We start from the raw sequence: 16,948 nt of genomic DNA, 5'->3' as shown, positions 1-16,948 counted from the left end.
AAGGTGGGACATCCTGTCACTCACATGAGATCACAGCAATTGCAAACCACCACCATCCAATAATCCAAGTAATTCCCGATGGACAAAATCAGGTCTCACCCAACATTTTTTCTTGTTTGAGAAGCAATTTCATCGGATATACATCACAACAGGGCAGAAAAGCCTAACACAACTTCCGTTTCATGCTGACAAAACCACAAACTAAACTAAGACAAATTATGGTCACGAATCTAAATGATTCTAGCTGAAGTTATGGTGCGTACACGTGCTATGGAAAACATGATATTTTCCGCTCCAGTGTGTAGCATAGATTGCTTAATGCCGAGTTCAGACTGCATGATTTTAGCCACGATTTTGGCTCGCCGACAGGTTTTGAGAAATCGCCGACAAATGCCCGAAATCACAGGCAAATCGGAGCTCGTTCACGCGAGTGACAATCACGCAGTGTGAATGAGCAAAGACGCGAACTGAGAGAATCACAGACGAGTCGCCGACGCCCGTGAGATATTTGGCATGCTAAATATCTGGACCTGTCGGCGATTCAAAATCCTGCTGTGTGAAAAGTGTTTTGACTGAAAACTACATCGGCGATCACCGGCAGCCAGTGAGAGAGCAAGATACAGAGCAGCAGGGAGTTCGGGGAGGAGTTATAGATCACATATCAACATGATATGGCATTGTTTCAGAAAAAAAAGCTTCTTCTCGGTCTATTTGGACACAATAAATGGAAGAGCACTCGTGTCTGTTTGACGTTTCACCAGCTGTACCACAACCGGGTCGGAAAAAAAAGTCTCACGTGAGAACTCCGGTCTTGCACGTGTGGTGTCGCGTTGTTTCCTTTTCAAATCTCACGTGTGTTTTGTGAAACGTAGTTTGCGCGCAGCGTGCTAGAGTCTGTCGGCGATTTTTCTAAAGTCATGCAGTGTGAAACCTTCTGTCACCGATCAATCGTCCAGTGTGAACACAGCAGTGACTGAATGCTGGCCAAGATAGTCATGCAGTGTGAAAAGAACAGCGACCCGACTACTTTGAAAATCATGCAGTCTAAACTCGGCATAAGTCATTGCTACAGCAAGAAAATGATTTATCAAAATTCAAACGGTAAATAATATGCTGTATACTTTCTAGATCATGAATGGTACATATCTTTATCATTCATGACTCTCGTGTTGCTCGCCGCCATTTTGAAAATGTGGTTAGTGGTTATCTCATCTCAGCAACTCGTGCATCAAAATATTCTACCAGTTACCCAGTGGAAAATACCACATGTGGGGGTGTTCATGTGCATTTTCCACACATTTACCATGATTACACTAGCATGTGAACGCACCGTTACACTATGGCGCTCTAGCAGTTAATAAACAAAACTGCATGCATCTTGAGGAAGGACATTGTGGCCGGAGCTACAGTACTTATACTCCGCAGCGGTTGTCATCTTGAAAGGTCTAAAATCGTCCAAAAATAAACACTTTTTATAGGTGTACCGTAGTGATTCGACGAAAACCAGGTTTGGAAAATGGATTCATGTTTATTATATAATTGTTGAATAAAAAAAATAAAAAAATTACATAGAGTGGCTTTAACTTAAACTGAAACCATTAAAAACAGATGTGTTAAAGTAAATGTTGATTTGTTGAGCTAGTTGCCAAAGCAATATTTCTCATGTACTAAAGTAACTAAAATGGAAAACCAATAAAAATGCTATTAAAATCAAAAAACAAAATACATAAAAACTAATTGAATAAATTAGTAAGAACTATACTAGTATCTAAATGCTACTGAAATAAGTCACTTACCTGGATTTGTGAAGACCCATGTAGAAATGTTTGCTCCACTGCTCATGATGTACTCCACATCCAGACTGGCCTCAATGCCAGCTTTCCCACCGCCCTGAGTACCCACGACCCGCTCTACAGCTGACATGTGCGTGAATCCTCCCCCAAAAAGACTCATAAACTCAGCCAAGTCAGCGGGGTGGTAGTACTGCTCCAAGAACTAACCAGTTTACAGTCTCAAGTTAGTGGAAATATTTGGCACAACCAAGAAAAAACATACTAGAATACTATTGAAATTATGAAATGAACATTTTTAGTGACATCTCCACAGTAAATATGAGGTGTACCTGTGCCACTGCCTGACTGTTGTTAGTGGCAGTGCCCACATCTTTTGCAGTAAGGTTGTAACGACTCCTGAGGACTGAGGGGGTGACACCCAAGTGATAGCTTAATGCTGCCTGTCTTGCTCCTTCCCAGCCTTTACTGATCTCCTTTCCTTTTGGTGGAAAACGGTGAACACCACCCACTAAAAAGACATCAAAAATAGGCTTCATTTCATGGTTTTGAGAGTGATTACTTCAAAGATCTTCCATTAGGAACATTGATACCAGCATGTTTATTAGGATAAAATAATGCATACATGTCAGTAAAAATACTGAAAAACAGAATGCAGTATTATTGAATGCAGAATATTATTGTCCTTAACCCTATAAAGCCGGACATATTAAATAATACATGGGGGGGGGGGGGGGGGGGGGACAGTTTACTGAACCTTTAAACAAATTATCACAAACAAAATCTAAATTTTCTTGTCTAACTCTAAAGTGTTTTGTTTTGTAGCATAATTCACAAATCAGGCTCACACTTGATAAGGAAAAAACATCCAGACTCTTTTTGCCCAAACTGACCAAAAAATATGTATTTTGGTGCAGTAGCTGATATTTATATAACAAAAATGTAAATTGCAATTCTGATAGCTTGTAATAGAAATCTTTATAACAGTACAGCATACTATTTACAAAAATTGCATATACATATCAGTTGTCAGTCACTATATATCTCCTAATAATGTCTTAGTAAGATGATATTTTAAATGCTTAATTTTATGATCAAAGTTCTGTAGTTTTTACTGTGGGAGGCAAAAACATATAATGCAATCTATCACTAAGAGATGTAGAAATAAACTTTCCTTTAAAAAAAGCCTGTTGTATCGTATTTGATACATAGGCATTATTTTTGTAAACAATTATGTATAGATAATAAAGTAAAACTAAGTTGCTTTAGTACCATACATGTTTATATTGAAATATTAATGCAAATAAAAAATCAGTAAGGATTTTGCATCAAAAAGATATGTACCACAACCTAAAGGTTGACATCAAGGCCTTTTAAAAACAACCAAAGGGCAGAAGGCATGAAAATAAGATTTTTGTTTTAATATTGTTCATAATGTAGAGGGGCCTTGTATTCATGCATCAAATATGATACAGTAGGCTAACGGGATTGGAGATGAATGGTGTCAGCTGCTCACCAAAATCTAGATGCTGATGCACATCTTCATGAACTGAGTATAAAGATGTTGACCTCAACACAGTGTGTGAATCTCTTCTGTAGCGGTGAAATTTAGAGCCGGGGAGTAATGCTTCAGCCACCCTGACAAGGATAGAAAGAAGATGAGAGTTCAAAAGTTAATATATGGATGAACTGGACCAGGCTTTATATAAAAGAAGAACAACAAACTAGATTTTTTTTTTGTGGAATTTCTAAAGAACTTTTTCTTTTATGAAGACTATTTTTCTAAAACAAATTCTATGGATTTGGTAACGTTCACACAAATTGTCCTTACTGTACAGTCATGACACACTGAAGGAAGTCCCGTGTTACAACTGTGTGACAGTTTATGACCCCATGACTCTGGAGCCAACTCTGCACTACTTTCTCGGTCAGCTGAGATGGCTGTACAAGAGCAGCAACTTCTTCCAAACTCAGATACTTCCCTAAAATATAAATGAGAAAATGAGAACTGGTTTCTTTATTTCATATTTTTTTATTATATAAAAAGAGATGCTCAATACCATATTGTTGTGAATCTGGGTCCGACACTAGTTTCAGTAACTCTTCCATCTGGTTAACATTCTGCTGCTTCAGTGCAAACGTAAGTTCCACTTCCTCCAAAGGCCCAACCCGTTCAACAAGAATCCAGTCCTCAGGCACACTAAACAATGGGAATAACATTAGCATATATGTTTCCATGATCCAACTTATGTGAAAATTGGAATATGGCATAACATATTTGCAAATAAAGCACCATTTTCATCCCATGTGTTCAAGAAAGAAAACAAAATCATCACTTCCTGGTTAATTGGCACAAAAATATCTGTACCAATGAAAGTTGCGGTAACTAAATGCAATAAATGCGGTCATGCCATCATGTCATATTGCATTCAGATGCTGTTTTTAGGGAACACAATCATGTGAGATATGCTTCTGGAAGGGAATTAAACCAAATCATTCTGATGACAGACTTTGGCTCAGGCATTTCAGAATGACCAACCAACATTTGAGATCAAATTGGTTTGCTGGTTAGTCCAGTTATCCAATCACATCCACTGTTGAGTCATGTATTTTTGTTGCACATTGAGGTATTTCAAATGTAAATGTGTTTCCATAATGAAATACTTGCACATCTTCTAATTGGATTTAAAAAAAAAAAACTTTTATCCACCTCAACTGAGCGCTTATATTTTTAAAGCGCATTTTTAGAATTTGTTCATCTCTGTGTCTCCATCTATGTTGTCAAATGATATCCTAAACTGCGCATGAAAATAAGTGGATGCAACATAACTATTGTTAAAGTCCTGTTTAGTGTAAAAAGCCATATTATATAGAAATTGCTTATACCGATCACTTAAAGTCACATAAAGTGACCAATACAATTCATAGTATAGACTTACGAAGCATCTTGGTCAGCCTCAAGCAGCTCCCCACTGACCAGCCAAATTAAGCTCAGGACAAAAACAGCAATCCTGTAAAAATAGAACACTGTCACTGAATAGAACCCACTCTGATGGACATTCAATTATTTTATGGTAAACGCACAAGAGCAAGAGGTTACTTTTACTGACCTTTGTCTTTTTAACTCTAACAGTAAACTTAAACAATTAGCATTAGACAGTAAATTAACAGTACACATGGAAGGGAACACGTTTGTCTTGACCATCTGACCTCGTGAGGTAAACCATGATAGTCTGTGAGACTTACAAACAGTCTTTGCAAATGCGATCAATAAACTATGAGTACTGTAAGATAACGTTTGGTACTCACCGCATTGTTTTCGCGTTCATGCACCTTGATATCTGATTCTGAAAAACACCATAACACCAATGCCTGTGAGTCTGTGACCGAGTGTCGTAATCATGTGATGGTCACGTGACCATCAGCTGATCTTTTATTTTGATTGAGGAAGTTTGTGCCGTAAGCTTTACTGTATATGGCTGTAAGTGTGTGCAAATGAAAACTTGTAAGAAATGCTGAGGAAGTCTTAGTTTTCGTAACGATCTTATACTAAGTGTATATAGGTTGTTTTTATGCGCACATTTTTGAAGGCATTTTATATTAGTTATACTTTGACGTCTGTACAAAAATTTCCAGCCAAATTATTTTCGGCTAAAATGCCATAGTTGCCACGTAGTAGTATTTGCCTGATTTTCTTGTCAGTTCAGACCTTGACGTTTGAGTTGGTTACTTGTCCTTTAAAAAAAACTGATTAATATGCTGTATAATACTGTAATAATACTGTATTATATTACTGTAATAATATATCGCCCATTAATAGATTTTAATTTCTGACACTGCAAAACATTTAATTGAGATGGAAGTTTATTTAGATTTGAGGGGATAATGATCCTCTCTACTCATGACACGGTGCGTCATGGGGAAAAGTGTTTTGAGCTTTATAATTGTACTGTTTATTTAGTGTAACATGTCCATTCCTTCTTATAAAAATATACATTTACACAGAACAAAAATACTGTAAATGACAAAAGAACAGTAACTGGTGTCTAGTCCCTGCAAACTATTTCAGAGCAATTAATCAAAGGTCAACAAATGGTTGAGTGGAAAAATACTGTATGGACATATTTAGATTGTTTGAGGGGTAATAATATTATTATTTTTTTTGTCACTAATACTTTGCAGTCCAACTCTTTCTAAAAGCATTATTAAAGGAATGGCATCTGTTTATCTGATGGATCTGTCTGACCAGTCATTGGAAGTTAGATTTCAAAGAGCGCAGAAAGAAGACGACAGAGCTCATGATCTTAAATGTTAAATGTTCATTTGGCTACTAGAATGTGTTTAGTCTGCTGTCTCTACTGAACATCACTTATTAGTATGGCAGACATGGATGAGGTCAGAAAGGAAGCAGGATAATTGTACTTCCTTGCAAAAAAAATAAAAAATAAATAAATAACAAAAAACCAGAATTTAATCTGGATTGCTGTCTAATCCAGACAGCAAATCAACACAAAAACAGCTGCATGTTGACATGGATGATCTACAGTATTTTAGGCCCAGTGTTTGGGTAGTGCCATTGGACATATGCTTTACCTCAACATTGTGATCCAAGGTTGAATCTCCATGGTATGCCACATTTTAGGCTGGACATTTTGAGATTTCCGGTTTAAGAACTTGAGCATATTAGCTGTGAAGAAATAATAATGGATGGTTATGTTCCCTCTTTGATTCCAGTAAGTTGTAAGAAAAGAAGCATACACTTGACTGATTATGCATATGATAGTCGTTATTTCTTGTATGTTCACAAGATGTAAATAGTAGAAAAATTGAATTAAGAAAGAAACATATCTAAATCCCAATGCATTCACTATTGGGAATATCATAAATCAAAGTAAATGTCTGTGGTACCTTTATAGTAATCTTTTCGTAGGTTGTATTTTTGTCCAAATCAATTATTTGATCATTTTTGGTGTTTACACAAAAAAAAAACACTAAGAAGTATTGCCTGGAGTAAGATGTGAGGCAACTAGTCTCAATCTCCCCTAAATCTATAAGAAAATGTGTAGCCTACACCAAACTGAGTTTTTGCAAAGTGAAAAGAAATGTTACTGTTAGCATTTTAAAGTAGGCGATTAAACTTCGCAGAAACGTAGGCTATAGCTTGGGTCTTTTCAACTGTAGATGGCAGTGCGCGCACATTAAATGGGACGATTGCGCAAAAGGTGTAGCATGAAAAGCACTAATTTTTAATTAAAATGGTATCATTGACTTCCAATACGTCTATTTATGTCATGTTCAAGCAGCAGAAGATAATTTGTCAATGTCATAAAAAACAATAGACCTAGCCTACATAGGCTAAGAAAATTCCTAGCAAAGCAGAATAAGCGGACAGAAAACCTTTCATTGTTTATTATTAGTTAAACTCATTCGGTTTAGCAATTTATTGATGTAAAATTGGCATTCTACCTGGCTATAATATTAGTTCTCTGAGAATATTGATGGGGATTTGAAAACACAAAATAGGCCTATCTTTCCAACGGGGGGCGCTCTTTGAGTACTAAGCAACAGGCATTCCGTGTTACTCACATTCAAGATATTAACACTTTCTAAAGAGCAAAGGGGAGTTTCCAAAGTCATCAAGTCCATCCAACTTTGCCATTTTCGGCCAGAGACCACTGAAAATGACTCCCAAGAAGACTGCCGCTCCCTTCCTATGGCTTTCCTTTTGCTTTGGGAATATTATTGAGGCAGTGGTGCTGGGATCGGCGCAGTACCCCTCTGATAACGGGCTTCACTCACATCTGGATGCGCGCGGTCCTGCTGAAGACAGCACGAGCTCCACATCTGTTCATGTTCCGTCTTACATGATCTCTCTGTACAGGACTCTATCGGAACTGGACCGACGAGGAGGCAACGGCAGCCAGACGCGCACCAGGAGATATGCCAACACAGTGACCAGCTTCATGGACCTGGGACAAGGTGAGTAAGATGGACAGATTGTTTGTAAAAATGATCTCATTCCGGCCATCGGTGCGGATTTCATATAGGCTACCTTCAGATTGAGCCGGATCTGGGGTTTTTTATATATTACTTGGCACATAAAATCATTAATTGTAATAAATTATATGCTGCCGTAATAAATCACCCAATATCATGCAGCTCACACTGTGATGATTGATCTCTTTGACTAAGAGTTTATAGGCTGCATTAAGAAACGCCTATTTTACCCATGATATTGCATAGACATTCTCTGATGGTTTGGATGATATTATGATCTGTCAAATATGCCTAATTTGTTGCCGATTAACAATAATAATAATTAGGCTATTAATTATAGGCCCAATTACGAACCGCAAATTGCACTTAAAATATCATATTTGGTTTATGCATTATACATTAATAAGAGAAATGCGCAGTTCTGCGTGTAGCCTATTACAGTTACGCAAAAAGACTGTTTTTCTTTTCCCAATTAAACTCGAAAAGAACAATAATTTAGTAAAGACTATCTGTGCGACTGCGTGATTCGTTTTTGAAGCTCAAGTTTTTTGTTTAGGATCATCTACTCCCCGATAATATTTTCGAAATAGGCCTACATAAAATACCAAAAAATAAATATGAAGTCAAATGTCTCAAATTTCCACCATCTGTGACACATAAACTTCAACAGCACCTTGAGTTAAAGTAGGCTATCTAAGCACGCGTTCTCCCCTCCAGGTGTTGCTGATAAAGATGGAGAAACATTTTAATTTAAAACTTATGTTCAAATAAAGATTGCCACGTAAAAATACAGAATTTGTTAAATGCAGTGTGTCAACTATCCGCCCGTCCAATTATGGGGATTTGCGTGAAAACTTTTTTTTAGTAGGCTAGGCTAGTATAAAGTTAAGAAGGTTCTGTTCTTGAATTTTCGATGGATTGAAGTGACATTCTTACATTTGAGGCCACAGCCTTTGAATAATAAAAAAGCGCCCAATGTCACATTTGTTTAAGGGTGGACAAATGAGGGTGGACACATTTGTTTAATTTACATTGAGGGCAATAGAATTAGCATTAGCCTGAGTTCCAAGCATCATATTTCCACCTTATATTTGCCCACATTTAGTTAAAAATGGAGTCAAGAAATTTGATTCGACCTCTCTCTCCGAGTTCTTACAAAGAAAAAAAAAAAAAAACGATGGATGTCACTTTGTTTTAAAAAATAGTGGGGGACCGTGGTGGAGATGACGACATTAAATGGCGAATGCATGGATCATAAATATTAATTTGGCAGAAATGCCCAAAAGTAATTTAAACCACAATTTAATTAGCACTTTTGCCAACATACAACTAAGTTACACAGTGATATAAAGCAGCAAATATTTTTACTGACCAATTTAAGTGATAAAATTAACTTGTAACGCATTTAAATTATACCTTCACATACACATCTGATGCTTTTGGGCCCATAATTAACATGAGTGTGGCATGCTTCTTTGTGAAGATTGTCCCACCTGTACCCATCATAAATTATGCCCCCCAAAAAAGATTCTAAACAGAATTATTTATATTTATCCAATGTATGGAAAAATAGTATTAAAGTTATAACCAAAATATGACTGTGCACTGTCTGAAGCCATAAACTTTAAGAAATTCAGACAATATTTGTAGACCCCAAGGTACTTGACTGGAACTTGAGTTGCCTCAGCTCATTTTCTAGGTTATGTCATTGTTTAGTCTGGCAAGCGGATATTAGCTTAGAGGAGGATGCTTTACTCTACCTCTCCCCTCTGTTCACCTTTCTTTCTTTATTTTATAGCATTTCTTTGATTCAGAGAGATGTATAGTGCTTTTCTTTCAAAACACCTCTTTTGCATGCTCTGTGCACTTATGTAACAGTTTGCAATTATCATTCTGAAGGTCTCTCTCATAGTGTAGCATCAATATATGTCCCGATCTGTCCTTTGTGCAGCCACCTCATATTGGAAGAATCCTCTTCATGTTTAACCCATGAAACTGCAGTCTCAGTATCAGGTTGCATGCTACTCTGGGTTCCATGTTTGAACGGTATGTCAAGATGTCAACATGGAAGCTTGTTTTACTCTAAACGCAAAGTCTGGTCTCTCTTAGCAAAGGTTGGTTCTGCATCATCTCAGTCACGGATGAGAGGCTGAGTATTGGATGGGTTCTGTTAGCCAATTTCTTTCTCCAGACAAAGAAAAAGAGAGGACAACATCTTGCAGACAGAGATTTTGTTCCCTGCAGCGAAGTTAGCTGTGCGAATAATGAAAGACCAGTTCACGGTGGCCACAGAAAACTGAGGTCCACCTCGGCTTGAAATGTTACCTAACATTTAATTACACCCTTAAGCCACCCACCCTTCAAATTTACTACATCCTCCTGAGGACATATAGGGGAAGCTGACATCTTCTCTGAGAGCTGAGCATTTCCAATGTCCTGCCAAACCTTCTTCTCACTCAATCAGTGTAATTAGCAGACGCTGCCAAAGGCCTTCACAGTCTGACAGGTCAGCCAAATACTCTCCACCTGGTCTCCGTGAGCATGCTGCACCTCGTGTTTGGAGAAGTCATTCAGGCCCTTGAATGTTATTCTCATTGAGTATAGATGGAATGACAATTTGTGGATGCCATTTTCACAAAAGCCAAACGTAAGATTGTTCATAGTAAGGTGAGGAAACGCATCAGTGTTTGCCTCTTGTAAGCTTGCTGCATTCATTCTTAAAATTCTAAAATTTAAATTTGCTTCTTTCTCTTACACCTTCAGATGAGCTTTCCCTGAAGTTCCATCAGCAGTACACATTCAACCTGTCTGGTCTCTCACGACTGGACGAACTGATGGAGGTGGAGCTGCGGGTTCTGAGGAGGCCACCGCCCGACGTCTTGAGTTTAATCTCCCGTGGTGGGAACCTGTACCGACTTCTCCTTCACACCTGCTCCATCCCGGGATCCTCTCACCAATCTCTACTCCTCACCTCCAGGACCATTGATCTTCTAGGTACCGCTTCAGCCACATGGGATGTGTTTGACGTTGGCGCAAGCGTGAAGACCCACCTCAAGTTGCACAGGACCTTGGAAGGCAGCAGGCCACTGTGTTTCAGCATATCGGCCGTTTCTGATTCAAATAACGAGGCCGTGCATCCCAGCATGCTGGGTCTGAGCCACGAGGATCAGCAGACCCATGAAAGAGCCTTACTGGTGGCCTTTTCTCGAGCTCGGCGGAAAGAGAACCTCTTCAGGGAGATCCGTGAGAAGATAAAGGCCATGAAAAGTCATACATTTCCCGCACGGGAGCATGATATTAAAAGTCATCCAAGACATCGGCGGAGGAGACGGACGGCACTAGCAGGCCGTCCTGGTGTGGGACCCGTTACAGGAGGCGGCGGTGGAGGAAAGGGAGGTGGCAGACGGAGAACACGTTGCAGCCGGAAGGCGCTTCACGTGAACTTCAAGGAACTGGGTTGGGACGACTGGATTATTGCACCACTAGATTACGAAGCTTATCACTGCGAGGGTTTGTGTGACTTCCCGTTGCGCTCACACCTGGAACCGACCAACCATGCCATCATCCAGACTCTCATGAACTCCATGGACCCAGAGTCCACCCCTCCAAGCTGTTGCGTTCCTTCTAAACTCAGTCCCATCAGCATCCTGTATATTGACTCTGGGAATAACGTAGTTTATAAACAGTATGAGGACATGGTGGTGGAGAGTTGTGGGTGCAGGTAGCAATGTGAGCGAGGGGTGACCTACCCCTGGACCCTATACGAAAGCTGCCACTGCCTCATACGCAGAGGCCGAGCACTGCATTGTGGGGCAAGACGAAGCAGTCAGAGCTGGTGAGAGGGACAGTGTGTAAATGTGTGACAACGAGCATGCGTGTATGTTCAGACGGCGATAAGACATTGAGTTGTGTTTATGAAGCGAGCATAGGACGTGTGTGCCAAACGGCTCCAAATTCCCTTACAACACCAAATAAACAACTCCTCAACAGAAAATGAGTGAAAACCTGGGCTTTCCAGATTATTTTACATCCTGTTAATATAAACTCAATGATAGAGTGTTGAAGTATCCTTGCAGCAGGGGTAAAAAAGTTGGCCCCGTTAAGACTCGGAGTCTGAGAATCTGTCAGCGGTAGCACGCAACTATAACGTGTATAACAGTAAAGGTGCTATGCATGACAGTCAGCTTATATTCAAGATGAAATAGCTCTGCAGAATTCGATAGTTCCTCTGAAAATGTTTCTCAGAGGAGTCTAGCCGCCTTAATCAAATACGGCATTGACTGAGTGGAAGTTAACACTTTTGACTCCATTCTAAATCTAAGGGGTCAAAGTGTAGCTGGTTAGCCTGGCCTCATTAGCTCCTGCTGGTAAATGTCACATCTACACCATGCGGCTGCAGAAACACCTTTCTCAATTGACGGCCATTCAAAAAAAGCTGTATATTCTAATGGAATAAAAAAAAAAATTAAAACACAGATCTTTCATTATATTAAAGTAGGTATTTTACCAGGATTTTTAAAGTGTAAAACTTGCAAACAGTCTTTTGTAACAGTGCAGGACAGTCACTAGTAGTGGATTTGGGACTGTGCATGTATTCTCATCCCAAGACGTCATCTAACTGACGCTTTTGACCATACGCCAACATCCAACGTTTTAGGGTACCCTTTAACGTCAGTTAGATGACGATCCTAGGGCGGCATCCAACTGACGCTTTACCTTTAGCGTTAGTTAGATGACGCGGGAAGGTTAGGTCTGGGGTAGGGTTAGGATTAGATAGCGTCATCTAACTGACGTTAAAGGGTACCCTAAAACGTCGGATATTGACGTATAGTCAAAAGCGTCAGTTATATGATGTCTTGGGATGAGATCCCGTCAGCCATCAGCCCAGGCCTCAGCATTGTCATGAGTCATGACTCATGATATAATTTTCCTGCAGCTTTAGAATGATTAGTCACATGACATTTATGGCTTCTTGGCAAGTGATTGGCTCGAAAAACACAGATTTAAAATTGCATACTTCTGAGGGTCCTTGTCATACAAACTGACAGCTTTCTCCTAGTGCCTTCATAATCATACACAGTATGGTTTTCCTTTTTGTAAAGTCACATGTGAAAATTTAGCATGACAGTTCTGAATTTTATATACATTCGATGTAGAAAGGTGGAAATCTCAACATTGGCCCACATTGAAAAAAGAATAACACATAACAGTGTTTAGCACATCATTTTACATTCTTTAATCCTAAAAAGTCAAATTAAGCTCTTTAATAAGAATGAGAAATTAGGTGTTTTATAAAAAATGTTGATGAGACCACATTTGGCTTTGATCGGATGATAAAGCTGCAGTATAGTACATGATGTATGCAATATGTGCTAGATAAATGACTTCATTGCATGGAACGACCTCAGACCTTTTTTTGTGAAAGGCACTGTGGAGCCAAAATCAAAATGATTGTTTTGTTTTATCCCGACACTAGATTTGGCTGTTTGAGTGTCTACTTTCAGGGTTCACTTACATTTACTGAGAGGGTTTGTTTACTTGCACTGCTAATTAGATTAGATTACTTTTAATCCTTTAATTCCATGCCTTATTATGGATTATCAAACAAATCAGCAGTATTTTCTCAAATGTTTGATTTAAATCATTTATGTAAGAATGATAGAAAAATTATACCATAAATATAACAAAAATAGACTTAATTTATGCCCAACCTAAAATCTTTAAAGGGATATGTTCACCTAAAAATAAAAACGATATCATCATTACTCAATCTAATGTTGTCCCAAATTTGCAAGACTTTATTTCTTCAGTGGTACATAAAATAATATGTTTTGAAGAGTGTTGGTAACAGTTTTGGTTACCATTGGCTTCCATTTTGTGTCCCAAAACAGAGATATTTCTAGAAATATATTTTATGTTCAACGGAAGAAGAAAAAAGTTTGGCTGAACTATCTCTGTAAACTCATTTTAGTTCAGTTTATAGGAAAGTTTTAAAATCTCTTCAAAATCTAAATCAAAATAAAGCTTAGCATTTGTTAATCTCATTGTCATGTCAGAAATATTTGCCTGCTTACTGTTTATATAACATCAACTGTTTCCTCTATGAAGAAACACAAAGCAGATATTTAATTCATAACAGCAACTGTTTCTCTTTCTTTTTTGACATTTCTCCATGGTAATTCCCCTCAATCAATGTTGGTCTCGCTGTATGGGAATGATAATCACCTAAATTGTCCACGGTGGCATAATGAAAGTTACATTCCTAAATCAACGGACCACAGAAGAATTAGCCAGAGCATCTGCGCAGTTCAGAACAACATAATGGCACGAAATCTGTGCGATCCTCAAGAAAACTTCCTGTGTGGTTTCACAGTACATTATTGCCATGACTGTTGGTGTACAAACTTGTTGTTTTGATTGTTTTTAAGTACTTTGGTGGAAACAAGTTAACTTTTAAGTTACCATTTCTTTTTAAACAAATTACGTCAAAGACAGTTGCATACCTCACAATATTTCTTAAGTTCCCATTCAATCCATGCTGGTCTGTTTTTGTTCTGCAGACTGTTTGAACTCAGGACTGTTTGAAAAGAGAAAGCAAAATCTATTTCGAACGAATTCATTTCATTTGGCCAGTCAAGGACAATTCAAGCAATATCTCCTCTCATTGTAAACATTCCCAACCGTATGTGCTTGCTCCTTAATCTAATTCCTCTCAAGGCAGTTTCTCCAAACAATTTGATTCTTTTTATAAGCAGTCTTTCTTTCACTATTGACACAATTGTGATATCACACCTAGCTGGAAAAGATTAACATTACGGGGGGCGCCATCTTTGATTCAAGGATATAAAGAGGCATGAAGAGTGCCGTTGCCTCTTCTGTTGTTCGGAGGTCTGGAGGTTATCAGCTTAAGCGCTGCATGGGTTACTTCAGCTGTGTCTCACTACTTTACTAAAGTGAAAAGCCTTAGGAGACATTTAGTAGAGAAGGAGTTTCAATTCAGCATGCCAAGTGCTCTCAGAGAAATGAATGCAAAGCCTGCAGGATTGTCATGGTTCAGTGGAGAGGTTTGGCACCCCTCGGATATACATGCTGATCAGTGCAAAGCAATGTTAACTTACCTTCACCGATAACTGGTTTACTTTACTGTAAAGCAGGGGAAATATGTGTTGCTCAAAAACGGGAGGGGAGAACAAAGCCGTGACCGATTTTTTTCTTTCCTTTTACTAGAACAAAGACTTAAAATATAAGTGTAAATTATTGTACACATGCCAAAAACGCTTTATGTATTGTTATTAGGGCTGTCAAGCGATTAATCGCTTCCAAAATAAAAGTTTATGTTTACATAATATATGTGGGTGCACTGTGTATAATTATTTTATATATATAAATAAAACTCTTTTATATATTTAACACGCTTTTGTATTTATATAAACACGCTTTTATATATTTAAGAAATATTTTCATGTATGTACTGTATAGATTTATATATAGTTTATTAGAGCTGTGAAATGATTAATTGCGTCCAAAATAAAAGTTTGTGTTTACATAATATACGTGTATAATTATTTTGTATTATGTAAATACACACATATGCATGTATATATTTAAGAAAAATGTGTTTTTAATATATCAAATATTTATATTTATGTATAATATTAATTTTGTATAAATATATATAAAGTATATACATATAAATATTTCTTAAATATATACATGCATGTGTGTGTATTTATATATAGACAAAATAATTAAACACACTACACACACATATATTATGTAAACACAAACTTTTATTTTTGGATGCGAATAATCGCGATTAATCGTTCCACAGCCCTATAATTTATAAATATTTTATATATAAATATTTTTTTTCTTAAATATACATGCATGTGTGTGGATTTATATATAATAATACAAAGTGCACCCACATATATTATGTAAACACAAACTTTTATTTTGGATGTGATTAATCGGGATTAATCGTTCGACAGCCCCAGTATTGACTCCGAAAATGATCATTTTAAAGTAAAAACCAAGGATAATGTCCAAAAAGGGAGAATGTCTTTTTTATTGACTTTTTATTGAAAATGCACTGTGTATCTGAGAGTATGTATACTGTTAGATAAGGAATTGTATATAATTCAATTGTAAATTATCTGCAATATATTGTTTTCTTTTTTTTAATTTTTTTTTTTTGGGGGGGGGGGGGGTGGTATAATGTTTATTAGTATATGTATAAAAAAAATCTATAAACAAATTTAAATTTAAAAAGCAAAAAGTAAACACACTTAGCATCTCTTCATACTTCTTTATTACATTGTCTTTTTTGTACAGATGATATATATATATATATTTTATATACATAAATGTATATAAAAACACTCCCGCAGTAAATCTTCTTTCCCAGACATCCACATGAAAGTGAACCTTCGGTGACTGTCTGACTCACCCACGGTTCCGGAATCATTATTGGGTTTGTATTTTGTCTCATTTTTTTGCCAGCAAGTATTCAGGAAGTTTCCAGGTGATTCGAAATTCCGCACAACACGGGGGTGAAGAGGGGGATACGGTATTGTCCGGCGCTGGTAGGGGAGCCATGTGGCATTGTGTGCTAAACTCCAGGAAACGCTAATGTGTGGAGGGTCTCTGTGGAGGTTTTTTTTTTTTTCTTCAGAAATGAATGACTTTGTGCCCTGCCATTGAGCACTTGTCCAGAGGTTATATTATACAAGAGCAACGAGGAAATGGATCATCACTCACTTTTATTACAATACCTCCAATATTTAAAAAGGAGTAACAGAGATAACTTATTCAAAGACGTTTATGCCGTCTGTTAATCTGTTTTTGATGGATAGCAAAACTAATCTGAATCAAGGTCACTAATATTTCCTTTGTTGAGTCTACAGATACTGCAATAATACACTATATCAAACAATTATTAGAGACAGAGAATAGGTGGCCCCTCACCAAGTCCATTTTTTAGGGATGCTTTTAAATGAACACTGACCCCCAAATATTTGAACAACTGCCTGGAGTCCATGACAAGAGGGGATACAGTTTTTCTTTATGAGAGGAAAGATCTTTTTAGACACGCTTGTTTCTTTTTTATTGAATCATGTCACAGAATCACAAGTGAGACCAAAAAAAAAAAAAAGCACTGT

At 37.6% G+C, this 16,948-nt stretch overlaps 2 protein-coding genes across 2 annotated transcripts in view; one reads left to right on the top strand and one right to left on the bottom strand.

Annotated features, from left to right (window-relative positions):
• The window catches only part of tpp1 (tripeptidyl peptidase I), a 94,973-nt gene extending 89,743 nt beyond the window's left edge, over positions 1 to 5,230 (bottom strand). The window contains exons 1-7 of the mRNA XM_039668905.2: positions 5,100 to 5,230; positions 4,730 to 4,801; positions 3,851 to 3,990; positions 3,622 to 3,772; positions 3,307 to 3,428; positions 2,123 to 2,301; positions 1,797 to 1,995 (exon numbers count right to left, since the gene is read on the bottom strand). Coding sequence (XP_039524839.2) covers positions 1,797 to 1,995; positions 2,123 to 2,301; positions 3,307 to 3,428; positions 3,622 to 3,772; positions 3,851 to 3,990; positions 4,730 to 4,801; positions 5,100 to 5,119 — 883 coding nt within the window. The 5' untranslated portion in view covers positions 5,120 to 5,230. The remainder of the gene's footprint in view (positions 1 to 1,796; positions 1,996 to 2,122; positions 2,302 to 3,306; positions 3,429 to 3,621; positions 3,773 to 3,850; positions 3,991 to 4,729; positions 4,802 to 5,099) is intronic.
• A 1,745-nt stretch (positions 5,231 to 6,975) lies between these two features.
• Positions 6,976 to 12,767, top strand: gdf7 (growth differentiation factor 7). The gene is made up of 2 exons (XM_039668927.2): positions 6,976 to 7,769; positions 10,551 to 12,767. Exons 1-2 carry the CDS (start codon positions 7,472 to 7,474, stop codon positions 11,510 to 11,512), a joined length of 1,260 nt encoding a protein of 419 aa, XP_039524861.2. The 5' UTR covers positions 6,976 to 7,471; the 3' UTR covers positions 11,513 to 12,767.
• Positions 12,768 to 16,948: the final 4,181 nt, after the last annotated feature.

Source organism: Pimephales promelas, chromosome 15 (genome assembly GCF_988280905.1).
Source record: "Pimephales promelas chromosome 15, fPimPro1.hap1.1, whole genome shotgun sequence".
Classification (NCBI taxonomy): domain Eukaryota; kingdom Metazoa; phylum Chordata; class Actinopteri; order Cypriniformes; family Leuciscidae; genus Pimephales; species Pimephales promelas.
This window is presented reverse-complemented; position numbering and strand designations above follow the sequence as displayed.

What these genes read in the sequence shown, in the direction of transcription:
- gdf7 (XM_039668927.2), top strand. Translation starts at nt 7,472, where the DNA reads ATGACTCCCAAGAAGACTGCCGCTCCCTTCCTATGGCTTTCCTTTTGC. An exon ending in CTTCATGGACCTGGGACAAG is followed by an intron (nt 7,770 to 10,550) that starts GTGAGTAAGATG and finishes TTACACCTTCAG; the next exon opens with ATGAGCTTTCCCTGAAGTTC.